Source organism: Pituophis catenifer, unplaced genomic scaffold (assembly GCF_029215685.1).
Source record: "Pituophis catenifer annectens isolate HBS135680 unplaced genomic scaffold, rPitCat1.0.hap2 SCAF_2, whole genome shotgun sequence".
Taxonomy (NCBI): Eukaryota; Metazoa; Chordata; class Lepidosauria; order Squamata; family Colubridae; genus Pituophis; species Pituophis catenifer.
Genome location: NW_027256882.1, coordinates 112,065,886 through 112,084,942, shown reverse-complemented (window position 1 = coordinate 112,084,942; position 19,057 = coordinate 112,065,886). Strand labels below are relative to the sequence as shown.

Here is a 19,057-nt window from a genome sequence, read left to right as displayed (position 1 = left end):
AATCTATAATCTGGGTTCTTTAGGACATACAATTCTGTACGAAGAGCAAATAGAGGCCATGACTAGGAGACTGTTGTACAGCACTATCTTGTGCATCACTTACTGTCATTCCTAGCTTGGGAGGCTTTGACGATAATTACCTATGCTTTTTTCATGTTTGGGTAACTGCAATTTGCCGAACATCAGACTGTTCTTAAGAAGCTACAGTTGGTTCAGAATGCAGTGGATTGAGTATCAAGGTGTGTGCTGTGGTTCACCCACGTTACACCATTACTTTGGAAGCTACATTAGTTCCTGGCAGGTTTCTGGATGGAATTGAAATTGTTAGACATATGGGTCCTTTATGGTTCAGGACATGGATGTGTGTGGAATTGCCTTTTCTGGTGGAATGCATCCACCTAATAAGGTAGAAAAGGCTTGCTCTCATCCCACTGACATTGGGGACTCTGAGAATGAATCTTCAATGTGTCAACCCATCTTCTCTGGAAGAGCCAACTCCTAGAGACAAGGCCAGCCTATGTCTTCTAAAGAGTTTTTGGGGAAACTAGATACTTGAATAACTACTGAAAAAGTAGCATCAGGGTGTGTTTGGGTTAGCATTGTTGCAATACCTATCAAGTTTGATCTATTCCCTGTCCATTGAATTGGACAACTGGACAACGTAATGCATTCTCTGTGCCCTTACTGTGGCTAAAAGGCTCATATTGCAACATTGGAAAGATAAAGGTATGGCTCCGTTTATTCAATGGATTGAAAATTTGATTACACTTGTTACGTATAAGCATATTGCATAAAATGTAAACTTTGTATGGATAAATATAATGAAATATTTTATTTGTTTGTTCATTTATTTATTTAATTTATATGCCGCCCATCTCACTGTCAAGCGATGCTGGGTGGCTTACAAGCATCATGAAACAAAAGTACAAAAGATTAAATATTAAAATAAACAGAGATTAAATAAGTCAAAGAAAGAAAATATTATGGGGTGGAGGTGGGATCTTCTCTTTAGTCTGCTAACCAACATTCCTCCAACACAGAATGCCCTCATTGGGGCTGATCCACAGAGCTAGGAATTGAGACTCTTTCAGAAGGCCAAGTGGGTGAGGGTGGATCTCATCTCAAGCGGCATGGTGTTCCAAAGGGATGGAGCCACAGCAGAAAAGGCCCTTCTCCCAGACCCTTGTCAGGCAGAATTCCTTCTCCAATGGGGTCCAAAGCATGTCCCTTTTTCCAGAAGGAGTGGGGCAGACCAATACCATTGAAGTGAGACAATTCCTCGGTAGTTTGGACCCATGCCATAAAGGGCTTTAAAGGTCCTAACCAATACCTTGAATTGGCCAGCAACCAGTGCAGCTTGTGCAACAGTGGTATTACATGAGTCACTTAGGGACCCCTAGAACTGAATGAATGGCTGCATTCTGTACCATCTGTAGCTTCTGTATAATCTTCAGGGGTAACCCTCAATACAATAGGTTAAAATGTAACTATGTAAGTGTTTATAGATATAAAAACAAAGCTATATCTCCCATTCTGCACAATATTTTAAACAAGAATACTATTGTTGCCAAGCTCTGCTTTAAGTTTCTCCAAATGTTCCATTGTGCTTGATTTAAAAATATCCTGGCTTCCTTGGAGATGTTAAAACAAAAGCCTCATGCCTTACTAATAGCACTTCTTTGTAATTCCAAAAATTGTCCAGGAGTGAAGGTCATGCCTTCATTTGCCAGGGAAAGATGAAACATAGGACTCATTGATTCATTCTATCATGCTTCCAATCCCCAATGAGATATAGGAGTGCAGCTGGATCAATGGATATCTTCTGTGAGAAACTGAGATAAGGAGCTTAACAAATTTGTGATTTGATGATTAATAAGGAGTCAGTTAACATGGGGTCTCTGGCCTGAGTTTTTCACTGCCTTTCCAAAGGAGGAGCTGTATTATTTTGTTGCTTCAGTCATTTATTGCTATGAAATATTTCTGATAAAGGGTGGTTGCCAATTATACTAAAAATCCCGCTGCTTTGTAGCAGACCAAAAGTGCTGTCTTCTGCCAAAGGTCCGGTATGCTTCTGTCAGAAACCCCTCCGTTTAATTATCCATTCCTTTTTTTCTCAGCAGAAGCCAGAAGGCTGACACTGGACTGGCTCAGCCTAGACATATACCCCATCAGTAACCTAAAGCAAATGCAAAAGCTTTTACAGACAGACTGCAGATAACAGTAACATTTCCAGGTGTAAATGCAGTAACATTTCCAGGTAGGTCAGAATCTGATCTCTATCCCCATAAAGTACAGATTCACACTAGCATATCTGCCTCGTTTTCCATTGCACCCACTGAGACGTCCATCCTTCTCAGTTCAAGGAGGCATTGACGTGTTGGACATAAGAGTTGTCCAGGTGCATTTGAAACTGAGGGATAATGTTTTGTGCTTGTTCTATTAACCAGAAGCGAATTCTTATTTAATTCATCCTTAGCCAGATGTTACTCTAAATGAGTAATATGCAAATTCCCCAGGTGGCTTTTTTGGTTTGCTTTCGTATGTTCTGTCTATCCAGGCATTGTATATATATATATATATTTAAGATTTAGTAACCATCTATGATTAAATAAACAATGGTCTAATGTTTGTCTTCAGTCCACTTTCCAATCTACTTATATTTGGAAAGGGCTTTTGTGTTTTCCATGCAAATAGTAGAACCTATGCTCTACTCTATCTATCAGACCAGTCTCACCTGGATACTATTTTAGATGTTTCTTTTTTTGGAGTAAGAGATAGTTACTCTGAATCTCAAGCATTCTCATTGAAATTAATGGGTTTTTACAGCCAGAGGATAGAGACAAGTCTCTGCTTCCAACAGAGACGTCATTCATTGTGTACAATCCAGGTGAAATGCCTTAGAAACTGTACCTCCCCATAGCTATATCTCTCCAGTGTTTCATCCGAAGTATATCTGTGATAGGGCTCATAAGAAATGAGGTCAGGGCGTTGCACCTCGTAGATGGCTTTAATCTTGGGAAGAGCAGCCAAATCTTTGTAATTAAGGATTTCATTATCCACTTTAGCCTATGGAAAGGGAAAGATACAATAGACAACCACAGAAAGAAAAGGAACAGGCACTTGAAATGCAAAGAGAAAGATTACATCAGAATGCAAGGTTGAAGGAAACTTCTGAACAAAACAGGGACAGATATTTGTGATGGAAGGCGAAAAGAAGAAAGGAAGACATTTTGAAGGGAATGCCAGAAGCAGAAGAAGTGGGAAGGAGCAGTTGGCTCAGGATTGAAAGTGGTGTCAGGCTTTGCTTTGACTACATGCATCTGAGTTCTTCTGTAAGGCAGATGATGCTCAAAGGCATAGTGGCATTAAGCAGACAGATATTCAGGGATGGGAACAGACAACTCAGGCTGAATTTGCCAAATGCTTTCCTTGGCACATATCTGGCTTGGAAATCTGTTCCAAGTCTAAAAGGGAACAATCCTCAATAGATATTTTATTTTATTGGTTGATCTCTTCTTTTCATCTCCTCTGGGGTTCACAGGGCATGCATTTCCAAATTAATCCTATGGGGGGCTGCCAACCTCAATTTTCAGTTTTCCATGTTGCTTCTGCCCCAAGTTGTGTATACTTACACAAATGACTCGGTTGGGGGAACCAATGCTGGAGCCAGGAGGGGATATGGATGTCTCTGACGTTCTTCTGTGCTGTGTACACAGAAACCGACAAGATACTTGTTAAAGTTTCCAAGACTTTGCTTACACATAGTATTGAAGAAAGACTTCAACTCATGCTGACCAGAGTTGCCAATATAGTAATGGCAAAAAAGTCACATACTGTACTTTTCCTTCTGCTCAAAAAGCCTTAATCCCTATCGTATATATTTGGCTGCATTTTGCTACTTGCCACTCTAAGCTGCTAGCTCACTTCCTAATTCTATGCATATCGTGAACACTCAATTCAAAATTAAATGTTCCAACCAATGCTATCAGTTACTACACCTTACATCTCCCTCAATTACTTTCAATTAAAGCTAGTATGCTGGAGGGCCTAACAAGATATTGTAGTGTAGATGAGCCTGTCATCAACTTTCCTTTTGCAGTATGTTACTTTCCAGTAACATTTGGTAAAAGCCAACCAGTTGGCACCTGTGCTCTCCAGTTCATTGCATGCCACTGGCAATCATTGAGTATAACGCTGAAATGTCACTTGTTTTCTTTCTTGGATACTATTGAGGAGACACAGTTCTGGTAGTCCTTGACTTATGACCGTAATAGAGCCCAAAATTTCTGTTGTAATTGAGACATTTGTTAAGTGAGTTTTGCTCCATTTTACAACTTTTCTGGCCACAGTTGTTAAGTGAATCTGGCTTCCCCCTTGCAGTATCATTATTTAGCTAATACCAGCATCCATGAGTAAAATTTGGCTAATTACTCTTCCCCTAGTTTACCTTTAGCTTTTTTTCTGCTCTTGCTGCTTGTTTGCAGATAGGATGCCATACTTCTGAACCTGCAAAGGAGAACATGCGTCAGAACTACAAGCTGCCCATCTGCTACATCTACCCTACTCAACATTTTCAAGAAGATCCATTCACTTTCATCAGCTGATAATGCCATGGGTATTTTTGTTCCAAAGATTCAATTGGTTTGGACTAGTTTTGAATTGCAAACAGGCACTAGAAAAACTTGGTCCTTTGCCCATTTTAATTCCTCAGACCCTTAAAAGCATTTTCAAGGTAACCCAGAGTTGTCCTCAACATAGCCCAGTTCAGAATGAAAATAACCCCTTCCAGTTGACCAATGGGGGAGCATAACATGGTTTTTGACACTGCTAAGCTGTAAAAATCAGTATTATTGGTAAAATGGAAACACTATTAAGGCACAATCTCTCTGTTTATAATGCAAAAGAAGAATGAAGGCTGATTATTCACCTTTTTGCTAGTTGACATTATATGGGGAATGTGGAACAAATAAATGCTGTCAAATGGTTCGAGAGTTTTAGGTCTCAGTAATTGGAAGAAATGAACAAAACACTGAAGTTTTGATACTGTTCACAGCTACTGTTCCCTTATTGGTGTATAAAATAATCAAGGATGGCCATTTAGAGGAGAATATGAATTAATGATCTCATACAAAATGCCATCTTTGCTGGAGGTGTGGAGCTTAATTTGATTGTGGAGTTCTTGGTAGTCTCTGAGCTTGGTTGTTTGCTTATAGATGCTTTCTTACCCAACCACAGTAGCCAGACAAGATATATTCTCTTCCACTGGAATTTAATTTTGTTGTTTGTCTCTCCCTCACAGCTCTGGGCTTATCACATTTTTCTAGATCTGACTGACTGAGAAAAGTTGATGGAAGGCTGTAATATAAATACATCTGAGTACTAATTGTTTAGATCAACTTTGAATCAGTCTTTACTCCTGGATATTTTCCAAATTGGCCATATTGCCTGTTGGAAATGGGAACAAAAAGCTGAACAATAGAGAAGAATCAGGTGTGTTGAGGGATAGAAAAATGAATCAAAGACCTAATATGAATAAGCAAAATAAATACATAAATAAAAATGCCCTTAGGGTGGTTTAGTAATAAAGATTTATGTAAAAGCTAGCTTTGAGAAGAATAGACAATATCATGTAAAAAAAACAAAACAGTGTGATAAACCATTTTGGTTTTGTTGGCAGAATATTTATTTACATACATTACACATCCATATATTTTTCTTTTGCTTATTCATGTCGTGTCTTTGATGTATGTATGTAATGAATAATAGTCAATCTAATGATGCCCATTTTCTAGCCTCCCCTCGTGTTTTTGAACTCCATAAGAGAGATAATGCTTTCAGATTTAGGGATGGTGTTCCCTGATTTTAATTTATGGGCTTTATTGACTTGTATTATCACCTGCACTTGAAGGATTCTAGAAAGAAATATAATGAGGATACAATATTATCACATCACATATTTCAAGATTGTGGCCAGATCATCTTCCTGGGAATATTTTCAGTGTATTAAATTTCAAAATTAGTTGTGTGATAATAGAGGTCATTGTAGCATCACAAGCATTCTCCTTTTTTTTTCCCTTGTCTTATGGGAACAAAGATCTCTATACAGTTTGAATTAGATAGGCTTCTCTGTGTTCACCCAGAGAACTTTTTCGTCCTCCTGGATAATTTTTCAGAGACTCTTAAGTCGAATGAATTGCTTGAGACAGGACAAAAAAAAAGAAAGAGAATAAAAGAAAAAAGAAGAGAAGAGAAGGGAAGGGAAAAGCCAGCTCTCATTTTTACAGCCTGAAAAGTTTGTTTTGGATTGCAAGAGATGAAAATAATTTTTCTGGACAGTCTGCCAATTCTCCCTGAATGTAACAGAAGGCTCCTCCACCTATGGCTTGTGTCCCACCCAGGATCACATATGTTGTGTTCCCATCGACCTTCTGTTGAGGAGGTGAGTAACATCTGATTCAGTGGCAATGTAGGAAACTCCATTGGGAGAAAAGTGTTAACCCTGAAGCTGTACAGCAGGTGGTTTTCCAAAGGGAGCAACTTTTTTAACTTTTACCTCATCCTGTTTCCTGAGTTCTCTTTTTCCCTGCTAAGATCAAGCCACCTTGGCACCCATTCACTGTGTTTCTTAAAGACCAGATTGTTATTTGGGAAGGCAAACACAAGGAGGCAACAAGGAACATTAGAGGAAGATGGACAGAATTCTACAAGAACTTATTTCTCTCTCACCAGCCAATGGTCAGCTCATGGGAAATAATGAGCATTTTGAGGATGGCAAATACTGGCTTGGGAAGTAACATCAGTGACTATGTAGAAGAGCCCAGATATGATATTAATCCAACATTAGAACAATTCTCAAGTAGTCCTAATTATTCTCTATTAGAAATCCTCCATCTTGGTCCCTTCCTGTTGCTTCTGTTGCTATGACTTTATTCCTTTTAGACAGAAATGCATACATGTGTTCCAAGTTTGCTCTGGCTACCCTTGTTCTTCTTGTTTGTTCTAGGATAGAGGAGGGAATGAATATGGCTTCTTTGAACATGGAGGTTTCTAAATTTAATTGAGTCAAATTACACCAATATAACATTACCATACCTGACATTTGCTGTCAAGTTCCACTTAGAAGGCTGGTGAGCAAAACGGGGAGCTATTTTTGAGAGCAATTTGTTTATTTATTATCCTTGGAATCACCCCAGTATCATAAGGAGAAGAATAAACCTCTACCTTCTCCAACAATTATCATCTCCACCATTTTCCATCTTCTCACAGGATCAATTTTAGATGCCCTTTAAGGCCATGCAGTCATGGGAGAGGTGCAACAGTTTGGAGAAATCATGCCCATCACTGTGGTAGGCTTCCTACTAGTTGATCAGCCAAGGAGCCATTAATGATGCCTCCACTCCTCTAAAACAAACAAATTGTTAATTGCCATCCCACGCAGAAAGCTGCCAGCAACTAAGCCAACAGTTCCTGGAGTGTGAGGGTGGGGGGAAAAAACCCAGCCCAGCAATTAATGTTGATATACAAAGGGTAATTAGTGACTCACAATGTCAAACACCAAACAACTGTCTATGAGACTCCCTCTCTAAGCTGAAAATAGATGAACAGGGAGGAGAACATCCTAACCTTATATTAAGATCTAGTCATCTCATTTCTTATTGCAACTAGATATTCCATGAACATGTGAATACACTAAGCTTGTTGCAATCAGAAAATTAAAATATTGTTTTAAGTTCAGTCAAATGCCTTCTGTTTGAAAATTTCAGCACATTCTCCTTGAAGTGGGATTGATAATACGAATTCCAGTCACATGTAATGTTTAGAGAAGATTAATCCATTTCTCGCTAATAAAACCTGAGTCTATCACAATGAAAAACTGAATGTTCTTCAGAGAGGCCCAGCATGGCTCTTAAAATATGTTTGTATCATGTTTAAGCTGCAAGGACAAGCATTAAATTTGCCCCCTATGGATTAGAGGCAGACTTTTTAATTCTTGATGAGATCTTTTGCCTCCAATAGGTGTTCCTACCTGTGAGGTACATTTCTTCCCCTTCTGTGAACATCTGGTGACATCGTACACATCTGGCACAAGTAGGATGATAGTGCTTTCCTCCTGCCTACAGAAATCAGTGAGAACAAAGAGTTGTTGAACAAAATATCCACATGCCAATGTTCTAGCCAAACACATGACTGTCTAGGAAAAGTGATGTTTCTTTGATTTAGATGAATCGAAATTTGGCAGTAATTCTGTAATTTATGTCATTTTTTCCCATCTCACATGATTGATTGGCTGTATTTATTATAGATTGTTGCCCAAAAACCTTTTATGACTTTATATTCCAACCACACATTAAAGTTTGTTGCTAGATTTTCATAAAACATCAGGATAATCTTGCTATAAATACTGTTTCGAATCAAGGAGATGTACCACTTATAATTATATGATACTACCTAATTATTAACATGCCTCTTCTTATTTTTAAGAAAATTTAAATGGTTTCAGCGGTTCCATTATTGTGCTAAATTTGTCTTCTCCACAATAGACTCTGCCATACGGCTTTGAATTCCCTGTAATTTATAATACTAATATTTTACATTTTCTATATCTCTCAGTTTAAGTTTTTAAAATATTTTAATGGATCCATTGGCTTGATTTGTTCTAAAGTATAAACACTGAAGTAACTAAATAACCTGATTCCCCTGAAATTTGCTTTCCGTTTTAAGGCTTCCAATTTTTTACCATCTTCTCTTATAATTTCATCCAAATTCCCACCATGTGGTTTGTTGCAGGAAAATTCAGATATATCAAAGCATTTTGAGACTAGAATCCTGTACCAATCTAAGTGGATTGTTTTGTGCAAGACTTAATGTTACATTTTATTATGCTTCTGGAACAACATGAGCTATATGCATTCATAAATTTTTCACTTTCTTATTTTCCCCTGATTCCTTTTCAATATATTTGTTGCCTGTTTTATTTTGTACTCATATGATTTTTAAAGATTATCTGAAGCCTGCAATCATCATAACAGAACACAACAGAACATTTTCTGCAACAGAAAACATTGCCATAGCATTGGAATTGTAACATTGGAAAATAGAGGGGTTTTGAGTTATATTATTTTGATATTCCCTTATCTGCATAATTCTATTCCTAACAATATTATTTTTATCATTATATTTTGTGTTGTTTGAAAGAATATTTTAATCAGTAAAAAAATTATCTTGGCTATTACCAAATATTGCTGAAAATCATAACATTTTAAAGAGCCATTTAAATTTGGGACAGATCCACTGTGAAACTCCTGTTGTTGCTGGAAGTATTTTCTAACATTCAATTGGAATTTGCTGTAAATTAAATCCATAATTCTGTGTCCTTCACTCTGGAATAAGGAAGAATAGGTCCTGACTTTCTTCTATGTATTATCCTTTCAAGAGACCTACTTCATTCCTCTTCGATAGTTTTTTCTCAGTGCTAAAGACAACCAGTTTTTACAACTTGCTTTCATGGGATTTAACTTCTAGTCCTCTTTGTGCTCTTTTCAGAAAATTTTATAATTTATTAAAGCATAGTGGTCAGAACTAGACACAGTATTCAAGATGGGTCTATCTGAAGCAGAATTAGGTGGAACTATTGCTTCCCATCATTTGGAAAGTATACTCCAGTATATTGTATTTTGTTTATTTTCTTTTTATTTTACAGCCATGTCACACTGCTGATTCATATCCAGTTTGATTTGAGTACTAGTACAAAATCTTTTTTCAGTGCTAGTAAGCTAAGTGTCCATCATATACTTACTCATTTTAGTCTTGCTTCATTAGTACAGAACTTTTCATTGTCTCTGTTATATGTTATTGTGTTATTTTCAGCCTATTTTTCTAACCTATTAAGATCATTTTGTTATATTTCTGCCTTCCAATCCAAATGTCTGTTATCAGCAAATCTGATAATATTCTACCCATTCCTTCATTTAAATCAGTGATGAAAATATTGATTAGTAGAGGACTTAAGACTGAACCTCTCCACATACACCTCTATATTTGAAGAGGAGCTGTTGATGAGAACCTTTTGAGTATGATTTCTGATCCAACTACATATTGCTTTAACTGCTATGTTATCAAGCCCTCACTTAAATAGCTTGTTAATCTGTATGTCATGGATACTTTTTAAAATGTTTTACGGATATATAGTCCGACAATATATGAAGGAGTTTATCTAGTTTAAAAAAGGGGGTAGAGAAAGAAATTTAGTAAAAACCTGCCCGAATTGGTCAGTCTGTAAAAAAAAAAAAAAAAAGAAAAAAAGATGGTGGAAGAGTTGTACTTTCAGACTAGCAATATTGAAGTCAGCACTCTCAGATAAATCCAACAGGGAAAACGACCAGATGAGCTAATTTTATTTTATTGAAAAGCAATATTAACAGAATCCTAAAGTTCTTACTGCAGCTCTCTAAGCAACTGCAGAGTCTTTCTCTCCATCCACTTTGTCTGGATCATTCCTTAGGCAGCACTGCTTCTCCTAGTCCCTCTTGGTTATTCTCACATACAATTACACAAATTAAACTTATTCAATATAAACAGGGATTCCCTAACCATGTTTCTATCAATCTCAACTAACAAGCATCTCCCTTCATCTTACTTTATACAATTCTCCGATGGAACACAAACTATTGGAAAAGCCCCAAATTGGTGCCAAATATATCTGCCTTTTTTTACCTAAAATCAGATAGAAAAAGCATCTTTGGAGAATGCTGTTGTTTTTTTTAAAAAAAATATGGTACAATTGGTAAGAACTAAGGTACATAGCTCAATGATTGAGTACTAACTGTCTTAATAAAAGGTACAAACCATACATGGAAATTATACACATATTCCCAAGACGACTGAAATAAGCAGTAGACAAAATGTAAAGGGGTTCTTCTGCACCAATCCTAGTTCTTACATGTAATCATGTCTTATACCTGAGACACTGGGTGTAAGTTTGGTATAAAATATGGCATCAGGATAGTGGCGAGTCATAGAAACCCTAAAGTTGTATTTCAAGCTTTTATCAGCGCAGATGGCTTTGAAATCAGTGGAGCCACCCAAGGATTACAATGAGTGACAGCTTACTGGATCCACCCTGGTATCAACACTGTTGTAGGGAGAGGCCAAGTGCCCAGTGCTGTCACTTTGATTAAAGGGGCCATTATTTTCGACCAATTTTCCACTTATTTCTATCTAATGACTTTGCTAGAGCTGGCCTGAGTAACAGCATGATCAAGTCCAGAGAGATATTGAAAATGTAAGCTATCCCTAGAATAGTTTGACAGGCCTGTTTACAAGCTGTCATTAAGTAAACTGTCATCGTTTCAGGATAGTGGAGCGATCTGCCGTTGAGTTAAGAATAAAAAGTGTCCAGTCCTATTTGTCTCTTGAGCCATTCCTGTAAGAAGACAACTTTTTCTGCTGCCTTCAGTGACTCTGATACTGAAATAACAGCCTATTATTTCGCCCACTTGCAATGCATCAAGGGTGTTCTCTCTGCTCTTTAACAAAGATAATAGGTTTAATTGGTATCTTGTTTCCTTTCAAAAGGAATTTTGGATTTCAATTACAGACACTACTCCATGCAAAGAACGACTCCTAAAGGGGCTTTTACAGAAAAATAATAATGGTGGTGATCGTTGCATTGATGATGATGATGATAATGAAAGAATAAGAGATTATTAAAGAGTACCAGGAAGAAAAGGACAGTCGTGGCCTTTAATTAGAGACAGAACTTTGAAGTTAAGGCCAGAATTGACTTGAATAATTGTTTCAAGAGAGGGTTGAGTTTCACATCTGCAGAATTCTTGGTCAGATTGTTAGCAATAGCTCAGTACTCCTTGTCAGTTCAGTCATAATATTGCTAGCCAAAAGCATGAATAAAAGTTTGCTGCCCTGCAATAATATTTTGCTTCTCAGCCTATGAAAACTAGCCTTCTGCTTCAGGTCAGTGACACACATCTAGATTTGCCTCTACAGTGTAACAATCTGTCCCAAAAAGGCAAATGGACTTTGTTTTTTCTTTGAAGACATTTTGCTTCTCATCCAAGAAGCTTCTTCAGCTCACTCCAGTTGCCTTTTGGGGGGTGGGGGGAAGCACCTTTGGACCAACCATAAGCAGGATGACAGAAAATCTCCATTGACAGGAACAGCAATCTCTTTCCTGATCTATCTTATGATCATGTGCCAATAATATCAAAGTCATTGGGATTCCACCCCTGGGATTTTTCTGAAAGGCAGTAAATGCTTCCCATCAAAAAGTTATCCCCAATTTTGCTATTCGAAAAAGATTGTGGTTATTGCCCGTTCAACAATGAATCTAATTAATCCAGACAGTTCTTACTGATGCAGCTTTGTTCTGTTGCAATTTTGTTTTTTTGCAAGAATTTACTACTTTATTGCTGGTTCAAATTAGTGATCATTCAAATAAGAGCCTAGCTTTCCTTGTGTACAAGCTGAGAAATCATGGTTTATTCAGTTTTACTCATAAAATAAAAAGGTGTGCATTGACAGAATATGATTATGAACTAAACAGCAACTTGTATTTGAATCAGCATATTTCTTACATATACTTGATGCTAGTAGTTTGGATGCATGAAATATTGCCACATCTACAAGCTCAGGAACTTGGACAGTCCTTACGCTAATATTGGCCGCTATAAATGAGCAATATTAGTAAATAAAGAGTGATCCAGTTGCTGGAGTGGGATGGGGAAATAGCCAATGTAATGTAAATTATTAAAGAAATTACTTTTTTCTCCTTCTGACTAACAATTCTATCACTGCTCCAGGAAAGTGCTGTCTGGAGGGAGTTCAGTAACAAGATCTATGTAGGAATCCAATTTAATTAATGAATTAAAAGCATTTATAGGCCTGCCCACCTCAAATAATGTGATTCTGCTAGTGTACTGTAAACAACAATGATGTCAAAAACAAAATAATCAATAATAGCTAAAAAAAGAGATATATAAACTATTAATTAGCAATCAGGTACTCAAATGTATTTTAATCTTCCAGACATGTCCCCAACACCAAGAATTCCACTGAAAAAGAAGGACAAGCAAAGCTGCTAGGAAACCAGCTTTGGAATGCAAACTTAGACAGAAGTGGATACAGAATAAACATAATTAACTCATCCAATTCTAATTCCAATCCTAATTCACAAAGGAAAAGGGACACTTGAACATTGTGAAGATAGAAGGAATCTATCCTTCTTCTTATGCATTTTAGAAGGAATTTCTAATTCCTTCTAAAATGCATAATCTCATTCATAACTTCCACTTCTTTTGAATGTGAGGGCTAATGAACTGGAATAGCAGTGGAGAAACCTTGCATGCAATAATGTGACATGGCATTTATTTCACTAGGCTTTTGAGAAGAAAAGGCGTGGTAGCAACCACAATTAACTTCTGGATCATCAGGAGTTTCCTTTCATTGTATCAAACAAATTGTCCAGCAGGCTTCATTGTTTAAACTAATAACAGAGATTGAATTTTTGTCAGTCTTACCTGGATAATTTGGGGAATGAGCATCAGCAATACATTTCTGATGACTGAGATATGATTTCTTTAATCACTTCTACATTACCCATATTTCATGTTTATTATTTTTTCTGATTACTGCTATGCTGCAATAGCTTCCTTTGTTTTTCTGCAGGTAACACCAGCCCTGCCTTATCCCCATTTACACCCAAAGCAAACATCTTTTTATGGATCAGACAAAAACTTCTTTCTCCACTTCCCATTGTCCAGAAATGCCGGCCTATTTTTTTTATTCTAGGCATTCTCTACAGTCAATTTATCTATAATGTAAGATTCATTCAACTTACTTAAAAAAGAAAAGAAAAAAGGCTGAGCTGTTCAAAAACCAACGAAGCAAAGCATTTCAGGCAGCTGCATTATCTGATGTCTCTGCCTCACAGTTTTATAGTTTGAAAGGGCGGAAATTTGGAAATCAATGGTGATCATGCAAATGGAGTGAATGAATCATTGAAACACTTGCAGCTGAAAGCAACAAATGTCTCTCTTTTTCTCTCTCAACTCCCCCCCCCTTCATAAATATTTCAGTGCCTTGAGAGAGACATGTTTTTTTCTAATTCATGCATCTTCTAAAACTCCACTGAGATTTCTGAGATTTTACTAGCTGAGCCACTGCTGGATTTGACCATCACTATAATAATATAGTCTCCAATCTCATAGTAGATTGCTGTTGCTGAATGCAATTGTCTCAAGAAAGCTGGCTAGGAGGTATCCACAGAAGAAAATGAAAATGTCCTATGGGAATTACAGCCTGATCCAATGAGCTACTGGATGCAGGTAACAGCTCAATGGCTCAAGTATTAAGCTTCTAGTCTTCCTATGAAAACAGAAATCCTCACTTTACCAGTGCAATAGCATTCACATTTTTATGTTTTCTCTTTGCCATTGTTTAGTGTGTCAAAGCATTGTTGCATTGCTCCATGAAGGCAGAAGACTAAGTTCTCCATTCACAACTTTCTTTTCTGATCACAGGAATCCTAAAGTTGAGGAAAAGTTGTGGCTCAATCTGGATTAAATTGTGGAAGAACCCTCATCGGTACCATCAATATCTAAATAAAGAAAGATAAAAATAGATGCCTGGCAGATCTATTGCCATCTCTGAAAAGAATTTCTATTTAGCCACAAAAATATAGGTTACAGCTGGCCTTGCTATAACTATGGTGTTACACTGTTATAAGTATAGTGGATGTATATAATTTACCAGGAAATATAGTTCCTTTTAGTCTTTGGTCCTTCCAATTTCTTAGGCTTGAGCTTTAAGAGAGAGATTGGTTTTTTTATTTAAACTATTTTTGTCTCAGATACAAAATATAAAATGTGTTTTTCTCACCATCTGGATGTATGGAATAGCTGTAGTGAGACACACATTGTGTGAATGAATATTTTCAAAAACAAATGATGTAAGCATTCACCCAATGCACCAATATGACCTTCTCAAAAGGAGTCCTGCAACTAAAGATATCGGGCAATCCAGCTTTGTAGATTATGAGATCAGAAAATATTTCTGCCTCTTGATTGATAGACAATGCTGATGACGTACCTAGAATATATGAGCGGAGCAGGCTGCAGTATATAGCATTAAAATGTAAAGCCATTGAATTGGTGTCTATCTTTAGGTGAACATGCACAGAATTAATCCTGAATGTTTTTCATTTTATCCAATTGCAGCCAGTTAAAACCTTCCATGAAAGACCAAATGAACTTCATAATACAGCTATCTTACACATAGAATTCAGTTTACCTTTTGTGAATTTATAATTCAGCAATAATGTAACTAATAATAAACATCTGAAGCACTATCTGAACACCATCAGCACTGACAAAACCACCATTAGTCAATTGCAAAGGGCAGCTTTTCTTGCAAAAGTTTATATCCTGCAGCATTTCTTTTAACATTATTAAGCAACAAAATCTGCTTATCCTAGGTCCTTCAGAAGGATTTGTTAGGTGGACAAAAAAAATGTCAAATACAGTCTAAACATCTGGGCAGCCCACCATCATTTATTAAATTTATGTGCTGCCCGACTGCTGGTGACAGCTTAACCTCTCAGCTACCTGGCAAAGTATCATAAGTGGTTGCATTTTGGTTTTGTTTTAATCACCCTCTAAAGGTCCATCATGATAGGTAGTTTGATCATGAAGGGGATGCAACTGCCCACTAGAACAAACCACAAGCAATCTTGTTTATTTTATACTGATGAAAATTACAGGCCATTGTATGAGTCTGATGTTGCCAACAGTGAAGACAGACTGCTAATTATAATTCAAAGTGGGAGGGGTGTGTCATCGTTTAAGATTCATTAATCTTCTACGCTGGCTACACTGCTTAAAGCCATCTGGGACAGCCAGAGGCTTAAACATATGAAGACTGATTATGGTTGAAATAGAAGGCTTTCATACCGTTTCATTGAGGAGAAGGGAAAATAGCAGCTGCCTATCTTGAGGGAAATCAGGAATCTTGGCATTCAGTAGGTATCATATTCTATAGTATCCTGCCATCCGGTTTGATTTATAATCATGATTAGTTGACTTAGAGATTAAATGCTTCCACCAGCACAATCAGGAAAAATCCCGAGAAGTTGAGCTTGTAGTCCATGAGACTCCTGGAAGGGACTGTAAAATAACTCAGTCACGAATGTCTCTAAAGATAGGTTGAATCTTGCCCATGGGATTTCTAAACTACCCTATGGTCTTTGTAGATTTTCCTATGTAACATATCAAACCTACCTCCTGATTTCATACCAAGTTGCAGGCTACCTGCAGACCTACCTGCAGTTACTCCTATCATGATGATTTTTGTAGTTTCCCTTGATCAAGGTCTTGGAATTTCAAAGGCCCGCACATAATTGAACAAAGATAACTATCAGTCAACGGGTTAAACCCACTCAGTAATGTACAGAAAAGACAAACATGACTAGAATGAATCCATGTGTAACAATTTCTTTCTAAGATTTATCTTAAAGACAATTTCATTAGCTTTTCCCATTTCCGTGAAACAACTGTTAGCCATAGTGCATGACTGAAGAAAATAGATCTGGAGTGAAAATCCTTTTGAATTAAAAGTGCTATCCAGTTGTCCTTTAACCTACTTTCTGTTCCAGAAAACCTTTCAGGGCATCTCTGTCTTAAGCCGATGCAATTTTAGGAAGTTGGAAGTCTTAATGCAACTCAAGAGCACCTTTCTGAATGCAATCACTTGGCAGAATTATTTTTAAAACCTGCTCCAAATTATCTTGGTTTGACTGTCTTGGGTAGAAAGGTGGAAAATGAAAGCATGATCAAATTACTGCTAACAAGCAACATTTAAGCCTAAATACCTGGCTTTTTTCCAACATGCAATGATTTTCAAGAATTTTTTGGGAGTATGTACTAAATTAAATGACTAGATCCTTGGCAAGTTCACATCAATTTATCTCTGGATGAGTGTTAGTTAAATCCAAAACAAATAGTTAATTCAGAATCAGAGGAGGGGAAAATGGCACAAAATGGGCAAACACCTAACAAGGAAATGACCATTTCTGGCTCAAAGTTGGGACTCCTTTCTCCTCAATTTTAAATATTTGAACAGAGCACTGCTAGGCTCCAAGCCAACCTAAGATTCTAGGCCTCTGCCTGCTGCTCCTTTACTAATAATTAAACTTAGATGGGCTGCAATGAAACCACTTGTTAAGACCAATTATCAATTCATGCTCAGAGGACTTTTTATTATTATTACTTCATATATTCCAGGAATTAGATATAGTACTGAAAACCAGTTCTACCTCTGAATCAGAGCTCCATGTTAACTGCTGCAGAAATTAAGTTTAGTTGCATGTGTTAGTAGTAGGAAAATAAATTACAAGAGCAACTGTTGAAAAAGAAATGCAGTGATGAGTGATTTTCCATAATTAATACTGAAAACAACAACATTTTAATTCATTTTACTTCTGTCAGCATTACTAGAAAGTCTCTGTTCATTATTTATTTCAGGTACTACTTCTGTTGCAGTTTATTATTGGGGAAGCGATGGTGCTAGAGAGAAGAGATAAAATGGATTATTTGGAAGTTCTACTTAAACTAATATACACAGGAACCTCTCCTGGTACAAATGGTAACATTTTCCCTTCTTTGTCATTAATGTCTATTTTATTTAATTATCTCATTATGTTAAAGTATGCCTGGTTCACTTACTTCATGCTCTATGGTGCTGAAATTTGGGGTCTTACAGAGGCCCCCATATTAGAGAGAACTCAAAATAATCTGTTAAGGAGGATGCTTGGGGTAAACAATTCCACTTCAGCTGCAGCCGTCAGAGCTGAATTGGGACATTTCTCACTGTACACCTATACAATCACTAGGGCGGTAGCCTACTGGTTAAAAATGACCCAGATGGATGCCAGCAGATTCCTTAAAATATGTCTAGAGGAACAGCAGATTTCAAATCCTCAAAGGTATTCCTGGCTAACCCGGCAGTCAGAAATATTGAACCGATATGGCGTAGGGTTCCCGTTGTGTGACACACTGAACCAAGTTAAACAACGGATTAAAGATATACATGGGCAAATGGATATGGCAACCCTTTCAACTAATCATTCCCTTAAACTGCTGACAGCAGTTAAAACAACTTTCACCCTGGAAAAGTATTTATATTTAGAAATGCCATCAGTGGAGAGACAGTTATTTGTTAAGTTTAGATTCGAACTTCTAGATACCAACGTTAGATTCGGCCGTTATCGGAAAATCCCGTATGACAAAAGAATATGCATATGTGGGGTAAACGTCGTGGAGGACACGGCGCATATAATATTCGAATGTAGTCTCTATCAGGAAGTTAGAAATCAATATCTGTCCCCAATTATAAATAAATTTCCCCACTGGAATATAAGCCAAAAATTAGCATTTCTGTTGAGGGCTGACTCTCCTCCCCTGGTAAGAGCGATCACTCGATACCTTAAAAGGTTGACGGCAATACGAGCCAGTTATATCAAGGAAAATTTTATCGATTGTAAGAAAGATGAGCTCAGTTAGAGAGGAGCTATCCTATTTGGGTTATCTAGTCTTCTAGTCTTGGCAACTTAGCTATTGAAATTTGATATGGTAAAATTTTAATGTCATCTATCATATATTTTTAGATTGCTATTTTTGTAACTGTTTTATCTTTTTCCCTTTTTCTTTTCTGTTTTGTTTGAAAAGGCCTTCGGGCTATTCAATAAACTATACTACTAAATACTACACAAACAGATTGTCTAAAAGTGGTCAAACAACAAACTGCTGTCTAGAAATCATTAAAAGTTGCTTCATTCCTAATATATTATTTTGGTATACACACAGCAATTTTGCCAGACTAGATTTTGTTTTTCTTATTAATGTTTCATGATTAAGGTGAGCCACCATTTTGCTTTATTCTATTTAGTTAGATCAAACTTCTGCAATTGAATGCCCTCCAGATGACTTTCAGTTTTTAGCTGAGCTTTCCTTTTTACTCATCCGAGCAAGGATGAATTTAGACCCAGGAA

General features: G+C 37.0%; 1 protein-coding gene across 1 annotated transcript in view; it reads right to left on the bottom strand.

Annotated features, from left to right (window-relative positions):
* ABLIM3 (actin binding LIM protein family member 3) overlaps window positions 1–19,057 on the bottom strand; it is a 168,105-nt gene that overhangs the window by 25,709 nt on the left and 123,339 nt on the right. Inside the window, exons 7-10 of the mRNA XM_070933971.1 lie at window positions 8,027–8,114; window positions 4,448–4,506; window positions 3,633–3,704; window positions 2,911–3,066 (exon numbers count right to left, since the gene is read on the bottom strand). Of these exons, the coding sequence (XP_070790072.1) occupies window positions 2,911–3,066; window positions 3,633–3,704; window positions 4,448–4,506; window positions 8,027–8,114 (375 nt within the window). The remainder of the gene's footprint in view (window positions 1–2,910; window positions 3,067–3,632; window positions 3,705–4,447; window positions 4,507–8,026; window positions 8,115–19,057) is intronic.